Below are 12,329 nucleotides of genomic sequence, written 5' to 3' on the forward strand. Positions count from 1 at the left end.
AAATCAGGCACTTAAGAAGGACAGGCACTGGACTTTTAGGTTTTATTTACAAGCCAGGGTGTAAACATTACTTAAATAAGAATTGGGATATGAAAAAATCATTGTATTGACATCAAACCAGTATTAGAATAAAATACGGAGTTCAAAGGACTCACTGCCTCCATCCAGGACGCATTATTTCCTGCAGCATGCTGTATCCACAGAACTAATAAGGAGACTAACTACTGAGCCGCTTCTAAGGACCTATGTATCGCTGGAAAGACAATGTTGTTATATGTGCTGTATTTTGAAAGATGGATTGACTAGAAGAAGTTAACTCTGTGACGAATGGAAAATCGATTTCTACTATCAACTCTAACATATAAAACTAACTCGCCTGGCTTCAGGAGCTGAGGGAAATGACTCAAGCACGTATGTTATTCATGTCTATTTACAACAATAAAGAAGTTTCTTTGTGGCTTTCCGCTTTAAGCATGAACAGATGATGGGATGTGAGCCAAGGTGGGGTGGCGGTGAGCCTTACTCTGATCGAGAATGAAGGCTGCATTGCTCTGCGCTACCTCGTAGCCCTGTTCAGCCAGCAGGAGGTACTGGATCACGGCGGCATTATAGTCGCCGTCTTTATAGCTGTTATAGGCCGTCATAAGCCTCTCGGACCAGCGGCCTCGTTCACATACATTCTTGAACAACTGTGAGAAGAGGAGAAGAAAAACCCGTAAGAAAATAAGGAACATATGCCAGAAAATCAGTTTTGCACTTTGGCTTCCAGTGACCGTTAGGCTACCTCTGAAACTCTGGCAGCTTAATTAAATACATATGGAAGTCTGGGATTTTATTTGAAGCTTTCAGTTTGTCTTTAGAAGAGGCTTATAAAAATAATAGTAAACAATTATATACCATTACCCTCACCAGGCACTGTTCTAGAGAATTTGCCTTAAAGCTCCCATGAGGTCATGGGGGACACTCCATGAGGTAAGTCCTATTAACCGCCCCATTTCACAACCAAGGAAACTGAAGCACAGGGTGGTCTGGAAATCGCACCAAGCATTCATCAAATGCCAACCTGAAGTGCCACTTATGAGAGAGCTAAAAAGACGTTCCTTTTGGGAGACAAGAGCATTCCCCTCTATCACAATCATTCAACACAGACTTTTTTGGTGCTGTTTCCAGGTGCTAGAGAGTGCACACAACACCCCCTGTCCTTATAAACGGATTCTAGTGAGGAGAACCACATGACATCAACAAGCATGACAGTGACACACCGGCCCTGAGTCCTCCCTCAGTGTATTGAAGCTAATAATGGGTCGAGTCTGTTTCTACTTGAGACGAAATCATGGCAAAGAAAACCAGAATTAAAATGACAGACTTTCCACTGGGGAGAACTGATGTCCTGTGTGAGTCTGTGGAAAAGCCCTTACCTCCACTGCAGTGTGACACGATCGCATCACACCTGTGCCGCTGGCGTGCATCTGTGCGAGGTTATAGAAAGCCAAGATATGGCCTCCCTGAGAAGCTAAATTAAAATACTTCAAGGCCTGTTTATAATCCCTCTTGACTCCAATGCCATCTGTAACGAAAATCACACGAAAGGTCAGAAATAGTCTTAAAAAAGATTTAGCTGAAGCACCAGAGAAGCCTTACATAATGAGTAAAATTAAATGAAATTCAGAATTCTTACTCAGAAAGATGTGAATCTTACTAATGTAGATTAGTATATTAATACAGATTAGCATAATTTACAATGAAAAACGAGATGCACAAGTCACTGAGTTGGGAGAATATTCATCAGCCAGAACGCGACAGCTCTCATCTCCCTATCACAGTGGCATCTAGTGGGTCATGAGTAACGCGGGTCTTGGGATATCCAGCGCTTGATGCCAATGTTACTTACTATAATACATAGAGCCGAGCTGCAGTTGCCCATCCACCCAGCCTTGCTCAGCAGCTTTCTGGAAATACTTTAGTGCGAGATCATAATTCTGTAGGAAAACAGGTCACAAGACCACATGATGAGAAAACTCAAAAGGCTGATCTACTCAGAAGTTAGAAGAGTCATTCATTAAAAAGAGTTAACAAAACACATACAAGATATTCTCAAAGAGCCATTAAAAAGACTACCTTCTAAGTTTTTATAATATACAGATGGTAGTCTATATCACAGAGGAGTTCATATATTTAAGACTGTGAACAATTCATTTGTTCACTCTCAAAAAGCCTACATAATGCTCATTCTCGTTCTTTGGAAAAACCTTGGAAACAAGACTAGAACTTGAGAAACACTTGTATCTTTCCTATTAACCAACAAATCTTTTTGAAACCTCAATTTTTCTAACATTCAATAAGGAAAATTATTCTCTCCTCATTCATTCTTTCCCTGTGTAGCTTATCAAATACTGTATGATTATTAGATTTCAAATATTATACCTATCCATGGAGGAAAAATTAAAACAAAGATCAGTACTGAATTTTCGTGTCCTAAAATGATAGAAGGAATCAAAATGAGAATATACTACTGTTTTCTCTGCTAAGGAACACCTATAGATTAGAATCCTAAACTTAACTACAGGCCCATTAAATACATTTTACTTGGAAAGATCATACAGAGAAGAGGGCAGCAATGAGAATCTCGGGGCATACGACATGAGGAAGTAGTACAGAAGAATGAGAAGCAATGGCCTAGGAAAACCAAGAGAACCTGCAGAATTCCAGGGCAGAAAGAGTTTAAGTGACATAGAATCAAAAAGTCAACAGGAGTTGACATTTGGGATGTTACTGGTGACCTGCAGAGAGCGGTTACATGGGGCAGAAGTCTGACTGCTAAGAGCTAAAAAGTTGAGTGGTAGTCACTAATACAGTTCATTCTTTGGAGAAACCTGGCTTTGTAGTGAAGGACTGGAGAGAAGAGAAGTAGTAACTAGAATAGAAGGAACAAAACAGAAAGATTTTCTCCCTTGAAATGGGAGAAACAAGCATTTTCTTAGGCTCAAGTGAAGAAGCAGGGAGGGCGAAGTCTTGGAGAGACGGAAGCATAGGTAGGGTAGAGAGCGTAGACAGCATGAGAGACAGCTTCACATCTTCAGTAAAAGTGCAAGAGACAGAGCCATTCGAAGAAGGCAGTTAGTATGGTGGGTACTGGGTACTCAGAGAACAGTAAAAGTTTCAGCTTTTCCTATTTCAGTAGATACTTCCCTACCTCACCAGCTGCCTGCCTGTTTAAGTCAGAATGTTAGACTAAAAACTTACAACTTGAACTCCTCTTCCATAGAGGTAAGCCATTCCAAGTCCACTCTGTCCAACTGGGTTGCCCTGCAAACCAGAGACAAGAGTGAAAGGACTCATTAGACAACAAAACAAAAAAAAGAACAAAAAATAGGCAAGATTAAATAACTACCAAAGAAGTAATTTACAAGCATATTCAAAAAATGTCTTTGCATTTTTCAATTCAAAATTGTCCTTCCCATCAGGCTAAATAAAATACTGACTTTCAGAGATTTGGGGGGCAGAGGGTCTTCAGTAATTTGCTGAAAAAGAGGAAATAGTACATTTATCTAAAATTAAATTTTGGTGACTTACCTTATGACCACCTGTTCCACGAGTTTACGACAGAAAACATGATTACTGTATTTCTTCTTCTTAAAATTAAAAGTAGGTCACTTTTGGGGTAGTTTTTCATTGGTAACCTCCCTCCCCAATAAAGAAGGAAGATGCCATAGTGTAAAGTCAACCACCAGGTAAAACAACAATATTGAGATCAGGTGGCAAAGATAACACTTAAGATTACTAGAGTGCCACAAAACAAAGATAATCAATTGTTTTAAGACCTGAAAGAGAAAAATCTAAAATTCAAACTAAACTCGGATGGGTCCAGGCATCTTTTAAAAAGTGTCACAGCATCCCCTTGGGAAATACGCAACTGACATTTGGAACTAAAGTAATACATAGCCAGTGAGGAAATAAACGTACACACTGGAGGCATAGAGTCTTAAAAATTCATATATAGTTTTCTCTGGGGCAAAGAAAGCCCAAGTTTTATATTTATGATTATCAAAAGTACCCAGTTATGTAAGTTTTAAAGCTCAAGTTGCAATACAAATAGGGCAAAATCATAATATCTCTCTTTGCTTTAGTAAAATCAGTATTTCTCCAATGAGGAAACTTCTCAATGAAATTGAAACAGAGGTTTAATATTCAATCATGTGCACCCCCCAAATAAATTGCTTTTTATTGGAAATATTTTTTTTCTAGCCAGTCCATTCCCATTAATCTCATCTACAAAAGTGCTTTCAGTCATTTCAGGCATGAGTTGGTTATGACTAATCCTTCAGTATAATAAACTTACTTATTAAAATAATAGTAATATGGCACACATTTCAATACACTGAGTCATGAGGTCTTACCATGTCAGCAGCTTTCTTAAAGTAGTGAAGAGCTGTCTCATTACTTTGTGGTACAATATCACTTCCCTCTGAATACATCTGAAAAACAGAACCCAATTTTATTAAAAATTATACCCTTCTCACCTATAATGTATTTCTATCCCATCTCATTCTGGTTTTTGTTAAGTATCATGAAATCTTGGAACAGTTTAAAATTCCCCATCGGATATTTTAAATTTAAAAGTAAAACCTTAAAAGTAAACAATATTATATTATATCCTCTTTGTCATAACAAATTTGTTACTTTTCTATAAACATGAATATATTAAAGTCAGTTCACAGATCAATCTCAGGAGGAGAAAACCTTTTATTGAAGGTGAATCTTTTTTTTTTTTAATTTAAAGATTTTATTTATTTATTTGACAGAGAGAGATCACAAGCAGGCAGAGAGGCAGGCAGAGAGAGAGAGAAGGAAGCAGGCTCCCGGCTGAGCAGAGAGCCTGATGCGGGGCTCGATCCCAGGACCCTGTGATCATGACTTGAGCCGAAGGCAGCGGCTTAACCCACTGAGCCACCCAGGCGCCCCTCAAGGTGAATCTTTTCTCTCACTCTATCCCAGGGCAGTCAAATGGCTGGAGAGTTGCTTGGGGTCAGTGATCACATGAAAGGGTGCTACTGACAGTGCCCGCTTCCCTCTCTCTTCCACCACGACTTCCCTCAGGGTAAGAACTAGGGTAGGCCTTAGGTTCAGGAAAAGAAAGAACTGAAAGGTTATCTTAAAGGTTTCAAGCACTAAATGACTAGAATACCAGGTACGGAACATGGTAAAAGGGCCAAGAGAAAGAAGAACAGAATGACTGAGGCTGTTTTCATCCACGTATACATTTAGAAAACAGCAATGAAAATCTTTTTCTGAGATGGGGTTAATTAGGAATTCAGAACAAGAACTGAAAGGGCTAGAATGGAAAGTTCTTAAAGGCTTAACAAAAATAGATGGGGAATACCGATTTTGATGCAATAATAGCGGGGACGTCTACATGTCTGGTTCTCAGGCCCCAAATAACTGGTTGTGATTATGTGGCAAATACTGATAAGATTTTTCTATTTGTAAGAACCTTTGTGACAGATTTATTCTACCTGAGCACCCTCACCTTAGGATTTAGTTATGGATGAAAATATCCACTGATTTATATAGTATTTGCTTTCAAAATAATGAAAAAGGAAGTTTTGCAACTGTGGCATGTTACATGGTATCTATTTGTTAGGTCTCTAGACTTGAGTGTTTTCCTTGCTTAGAAAAGAATTGCATTGACGCTGGGTGATGGCCGTCACACTGAAGATGACTCAAGCCTACAGACAGATTCCAACAAACTCTTTGTTTGTTGCCTCTACTCATTTGGAAGACAGGCAATTGTGACAGACTTAGCAAACAAACCCCCACAGCATAAAGAAAAAAAGTCCTCATTACTGCATATGATACACACAACTCAATGATAGCTAACTTCAAAAGGAAATTAACATACCGATGAGGAAATGCTATTTCTTTACGTTACCTAAGAAAATGCCTGGAAGTCGCACTTACCTTACCATAAGACACAATATCCTTATATTGGAAATTTTATTTCCAGTTTACTTTTGGTAAACTGTAGATTGTAACTACAACATCTGCTTATTATGTAAATACCTCTTGTTATTATGTAAGAGTTCACAGGGTGTACAGTACCTTTCCCAAGAAGGCCATGGCATGTGAATTGCCAGCATTAGCTGCTAAATTGAAGTAGTCGAATGCTCTCTGTAAGAAAAGAATTTATTAAAATAATTAGTTTTTATAGAATCTGCCTTTCGCTTTTAACCAAAATAATCATTTCAGGAACATTCAAAAAAAATCTTCTAATATGGCAGCATCTCAGTTTAAACTGCATTATGACACCTCTTGGTTGCTCCAGGTACCCACCCCTCTTCAGGCCCAATCCATCACTGAATTCTGTAAACTTTCACCACCCAACTCCTCTTGAATCAACCCATGATCTTCCACTACACTTCTAGGCTAAGCTACATTATCTCATACCTGACCTTCTGGAACTCCCCTCCTTGGTCTCCTTGCCTTTAGTCCTTCAGTCACCCAAAGCAACAGTTCAAAACACTTAACATGCTGGTCCTTACAGTCCCTTGACATTTTGCAGGGGGTCTACTGGTATGAACAAACACTGCTTACTTCAGTACTGTTCAGCTTGCTCTCTGCACTCTGGTCCTTCCTGCCTCAGGACCCACCACCTCCTGCTTATTAACCTTACTGGGCCCTTTCATTCTCCTTAATAACAACAATCACAATTTATTACATGTTTATTGGTGTGATCATTTAAAAAAAATCTAATATTCTAGTTCTATTAAACTTGAAGCTCTGCAAAGACAAAAAGACCAAAGCTATTTTATCTAGCGTTATATTCTGAATGCCTAGCAGTGAACAGGCACATAGCAGGCGCATTAATGAATTAATGCAGTTCTGTACTGGGAACTCCTTTTATCCTTCTGAGAAGCTGGTGAAAAAATTTATTGTTGTGTAGGTGTTTTGCAAGTAGGCAGCACATACCAAGGATATCCCAAAACTTGCATAAAAGGCATGCAGCAGACTGTTCTCTCACCTGACATTTTTATTAGCCAGTTCATCTGGCCTAATGACATATATTTGAATGACCTAAAGACAATGAAAGTAGTCAAAATGCTTCCTGACTTAAAACCAACCAACCAACCATGGATATTTGGTATAGTTTTAAGTGATAAGTGTATTTTGTTATCATCTACGTCTTAAAGTTGATGGGATATGGAAATGAAATAACCTTAATTAGAATATTTAACTGTTATGGCAGAGTAATAGTTTTATTAGTCTGACAAACATTTACCAATAACTCATTATGTGCTAGACATTGTCAGGTGCTGGGAATAAAGTGGCAAAGTCTTGCTCTTCTGTAACTTACGTTCTAGCAGAGGAAAAACCTTAATTACATAATTAGCAAATTTACAACGGGTAACGGCCACAAATACAGATTTTCGGAAATCGTAACTGTGGTACATGACCTATTCTGGAGTGGGGTTAGGAGTCTAGAGAAACATTATGGGAAGAGATACTGGAGTTGAATTCTGGAGGATGAGTAGGAATTAGCTACGTAAAGAAAGGAGGCAGAATAATATTCACTCTAGACAGAAGGACTAGCATTCCAGAAATCCCGAGGTAGTTTCTTCACCTTTTCAAAGACCTGAGAAAAGGTCCATGTGCTTGTGACTCAGAAAGCAAGGAACTGGTGAGCCAAGCAGAGACTGGTACAAATCCTGGAAATCATGTTAAATAAAGGTTTTGGTTTTCAAGCGACTGGCAATTATGGACCATTCAAGAGTTAATTTTATTTTTTTAAAAGATTTATAGAAAGATTGATTTATGAATGACAGAGACACAGCGAGACAGGGAACACAAGCAGGGGGACTGGGAGAGGGAGAAACAGGCTTCCCATGGAGCTGGAAGCCGATGTGGGACTCGATCCCAGGACCCTGGCCTGAGCCAAAGGCAGACACTTAGCGACTGAGCCACCCAGGCGCCCAGGACCACTCAAGAATTTAAAGCAAGGGAACCACAAGGTGTGTGGTTTACAAACACAGGCTACTGCTTTTGAAATGCAAGCAGGAAATGACTCACACAAGGTGTACCGATGGATACAAGAGAAGAGATGAGCAAGATTTAGGGCATAAAGTGCACAAAAGCTGGATACAGATCTGACAGCTATAGTGGTATACTCCTAATTTCTCACAAACTCAACAATGATTTTCCTCAGTTCTATGAAATATTTTCTTTTTTAATGATTATTTATTTATTCATAAGAGAGAGAGACGCAGAGGGAGAGGCAGGCTCCCTGCAGAGCATGCAGCCCAATGCGGTACTCAATCCCAGGACCTTGGAATCATGACCTAAGCTGAAGTCAGATGCTTAACTGACTAAGCCACCCAGGCACCCCTGAAATATTTTCTTTTTTATTTATTTATTTTTAAAAAGATTTTATTTATTTATTTGTCAGAGAGAGAGAGAGAGCGCGCGCACGCGAGCACTGGCAGAGGCAGAGGGAGAAGCAGGCTCCCTGCTGAGCAAGGAGCCCGATGTGGGACTCGATCCCAGGATGCTGGGATCATGACCTGAGCTGAAGCCAGACGCTTAACCAACTGAGCCACCCAGTCATCCCACCCTTGAAATATTTTCTAATAGAAATTTTAAGACAAACTTCTACCACATACCTATAGGAAACCAAGTTACTGTGTATGTATTGTTGGCAATATTTCAGAATTTAAAAACCCCTTCCCACCATTATGAGGTGGATATAATCACATTTTTATTATTTATTAATCAATCAATTTATTTTTTAATTTTAAGATTTTATTTATTTGACAGAGAGAGAGAGAAAGATCAAAGTAGGCAAAGCGGCAGGCAGAGAGAGGGAGAAGCAGACTCCTTGTTGAGCAGAGAGCCTGTTGCGGAGCTTGATCCCAGGACCCTGAGATCATGACCTGAGCCTAACACCGAGGCTTAACCCACTGAGCCACCCAGGTGCCCCAATAGTCACATTTTTAGTCTTCAGTTTTTTCAGGGGTTAGTTGGATCTTGAAAGATCATTTGTGATGACTGTCTAAGTAACAAACTTGATACTGTCATTGATAAGAAATATATCTAGAGCATTGTTTCCTTCTACACAGTGAAGTACAAAGCCCTGGGAACAAGAAAGTTACCTGATGATTTTGTTCTACTCCACGCCCTCCATGCAGATGCAGTTGCCCCAGACCAACCTGAAAATTAACAAAAATGAGCAAAAGTAAATGGAAGCAACTGGTGTGTCATTAAATTAGACCAATAAGAAAACATTTGGTCATAAAAAGGTTTCTCTTTAGAATTCAAAAAAGTGAAGACTTAGTCTTAACTCCTGAAGATATTACTCTACTTTAACCTACATTTTTTAAAACTGAAAATGCCTGCTTTTAATTACAAGGTATCTTTCTGAAATAAAGATGAAATGAAGGCGACTTCAGGCAAACTAAAACTAAATTTGTCACCAGTGAACCCACTCCGAAGGAAATACCAAAGGATATTTTGTAGGAGGAAGGCAAATTATCCCGGGAAGCCTGAAGATACAGTAAGAAATAAAGAGCAATGGAAAGTTAAACTTATGAATGTATCTAAATTATATGCACTGTATGTAAGAATATCTTGCACGATTCAAAAATATATAAAATTAAAACCATACAGAGTTGTCTAAAGTCCAAGAAATGGCAAAAGTGTTCATTTATACTAGACTTTGATAAGAGTAGTAAAACAAAGTCCAACTATCACCTTAGGAGAGGGGAGGAGGTATAATAGCAAAAACAATGAAACCAAGAGAATGTAAGGAAAGAGATATGAAGCAGCATGGAAAAGCAAAATGAAAGAAAGCAAGCAACACAGAAAATGTAAACAAAAATATATTATTCATTACTTTTATTTAAAAGACTGTCAAGAATGGATTAAAAAATAATAGTCTGATATGCTTCTAAGAGACGTACCTTAAACATAAGAGGTTGAATACAAAAGATAGAAAAGATCCTCCATATGAATATTAACCAAAAGACAGTGGCATAGCTAGCTAGTATCAGACAAAGTACAATTTAAAGCAAAAAACATTTCTGGAGATAAAAGAGGACATTTCATGATATACAAGCTAGTTTAACAAAAAGATAACAGTATTAAGTCTATATGCACTCCACATGGCCTAAAATGCATAAATCAAAATTGAGAGAAATAGAAGACAGAGACAAATCCACACCAAAGTGGGCAATTTAGACAATGCTGTCTCATTGCTGGATAGAAAAAGGAGGCAAATTTAGTAAGGATTCACAAGATCTGAACAACAGGATTAAGAAACATAACTCAACTGACACAGAAAGAATGATACAACCAAAGACTGTAAAATTTACATTCTCTTTAGTAAACAATATTTGCCCAAACAATGGACCATAAAGCAAGTCTCAGCAAATCCAAAACAAATAAAATCATACATGGCATATTCTTCTTCTTCTTCTTTTTTTGTTTTTAATTTAGATGTAGGCTCCACACTGAGCAGGGAGCCTGACGTGGGGCTCGATCCCAGGACCCAGGGATCATGTGCTGAGCCAAAGGCAGATGCTTAACTGACTGAGCCACCCAGGCGCTCTCGGGAGGGAGAATCTTAAGCATACTCCGCAATGGGTGTGTAGCCTGACATGGCACTCCATCTCACAACCTGAGCCAAAACTAGGAGTCAGATGCTTAACTGACTGTGTCACCCAGGTGCCCTGTACAGTGTATTCTGACCACAGTGTATTAAGCTAGAAATCAACAGAAAGGTTTAAATAATAAATCTTCCCTTTATATGAAAACTAAGCAATTTACTTCTAAAATTACACATGGATCAGAAGAAATAACAATGAAAATTGAGCTGAATGTAATGAAAACTACAATAGCAAGAAAATGTATTCAACCACATATCAAGATCTATAAAGTTATAGAAGTTTAAGACAGTACTGATGCACAAGACATGCAAGAGAATATGAACAGGGCATTATTTGCAATCACCCAAATCTGGAAAGAGTAAAATGGGTAAATAAGTTGTGGGATTTTTATATAATGAAATACCATGGAGCAATGTAAATTAATAATTTCAGCTACATGAAAACATGGATTAATTTCATAAACATAATGCTGAGCAAAAGAAGCTGATACCAAAAAATGCTGTATGATTTTTCTTTAAACATAAAATTCAATTTTTTTAAACATAAAATTCAAAACCAAGCCAAACTGATCCACAGTGTTAGAGGTCAGGTCAGAGGGGACTGCTGGGATGCTAGCTGTGCTTCACAGGAGGCTCACTTGGTGATCAAGTAGGGGGCTGTATGCCTCAGATTTATGTACTTTTTTGTGTTAAAGCTGTAATTCCAGTAGTAAAAAGAACAGAATTATATACTATACCACACATGGAGTTTTTTAGCTTGAGTTTTCCACTGAATACACTGAAGTCAGCTTTCCACAGTTAAGTAGTATTCTACATCATTTTTAATGGTTGCATAAAATTCCACTACATGGAAGTGTCATAGTTGAGCTAAATAATTCCCTATTTTGGGGCATTTAGATGGTTTTGAATTTTAACTGGCTTCTGATATAAAAGAAAGATGTTTAGTTAGACAAGATTATATTATAATTATAATTTTTAATTATATATTATATTATATTATAATTTCCATGAACTAAAATTTGTAGTTTTTACTACAGTTTTTTTTAACATAGGACTCCCTTCTGCTAAGTTTTAAAATCAATTGTTCTCAGAAAGTATCATCTCTCTATATATCTAAACCAGAAAAGACTTCTAAACTGCACAGAAAAAAAGGCAGTCCTCCTTTTTATATCAGGATTATCAGCCCATGAAATAACAAATTATACATGGTATTTTGACGGATATACCATTCAATTTACTTTGAAAAAGACTACTTCTGTCCTTGATCTTGAGAAAATTAAGGGTCTAAGATGAACAAAAGAAACATGAAGAGTAAATGGCTCTGAAGGGCATCTGAAATTCCAAAAGTTCCAGAAACTTTTTGAGAGTGGCAGTTTTCATCCTTGGTGACTTCAATAAGAGCCTTCATCACCAGTAAGACACTGTTCTGTTCAAGCAGCAGCTTTCAACCATGGTACAACTTCCTGGACAGCTTCTATGAACTATCAATGCCTACGCTACATCCTAGATGAATCCAAGTGGGGACGTCTTGACAGTCCGAGACTCTTGGTACTTTCAAAAATGATACTACTCAGGTGATTCTAACATGTAGTTAATAATGGCTCAGAGCAATGGAAATGTTTTTATGCATGCGTTTGCCCCAAGACTATAATATATAATACAGTGATATACGCCA

At 38.1% G+C, this 12,329-nt stretch overlaps 1 protein-coding gene across 1 annotated transcript in view; it reads right to left on the bottom strand.

The window, feature by feature from the left end:
- Positions 1–12,329, bottom strand: part of SEL1L (SEL1L adaptor subunit of ERAD E3 ubiquitin ligase) — a 54,307-nt gene that overhangs the window by 11,446 nt on the left and 30,532 nt on the right. The window contains exons 11-17 of the mRNA XM_044231651.1: positions 9,144–9,200; positions 6,100–6,168; positions 4,398–4,475; positions 3,244–3,306; positions 1,892–1,979; positions 1,419–1,567; positions 524–689 (exon numbers count right to left, since the gene is read on the bottom strand). Of these exons, the coding sequence (XP_044087586.1) occupies positions 524–689; positions 1,419–1,567; positions 1,892–1,979; positions 3,244–3,306; positions 4,398–4,475; positions 6,100–6,168; positions 9,144–9,200 (670 nt within the window). The remainder of the gene's footprint in view (positions 1–523; positions 690–1,418; positions 1,568–1,891; positions 1,980–3,243; positions 3,307–4,397; positions 4,476–6,099; positions 6,169–9,143; positions 9,201–12,329) is intronic.

Source organism: Neovison vison, chromosome 13, assembly GCF_020171115.1.
Source record: "Neovison vison isolate M4711 chromosome 13, ASM_NN_V1, whole genome shotgun sequence".
Classification (NCBI taxonomy): Eukaryota; Metazoa; Chordata; class Mammalia; order Carnivora; family Mustelidae; genus Neogale; species Neogale vison.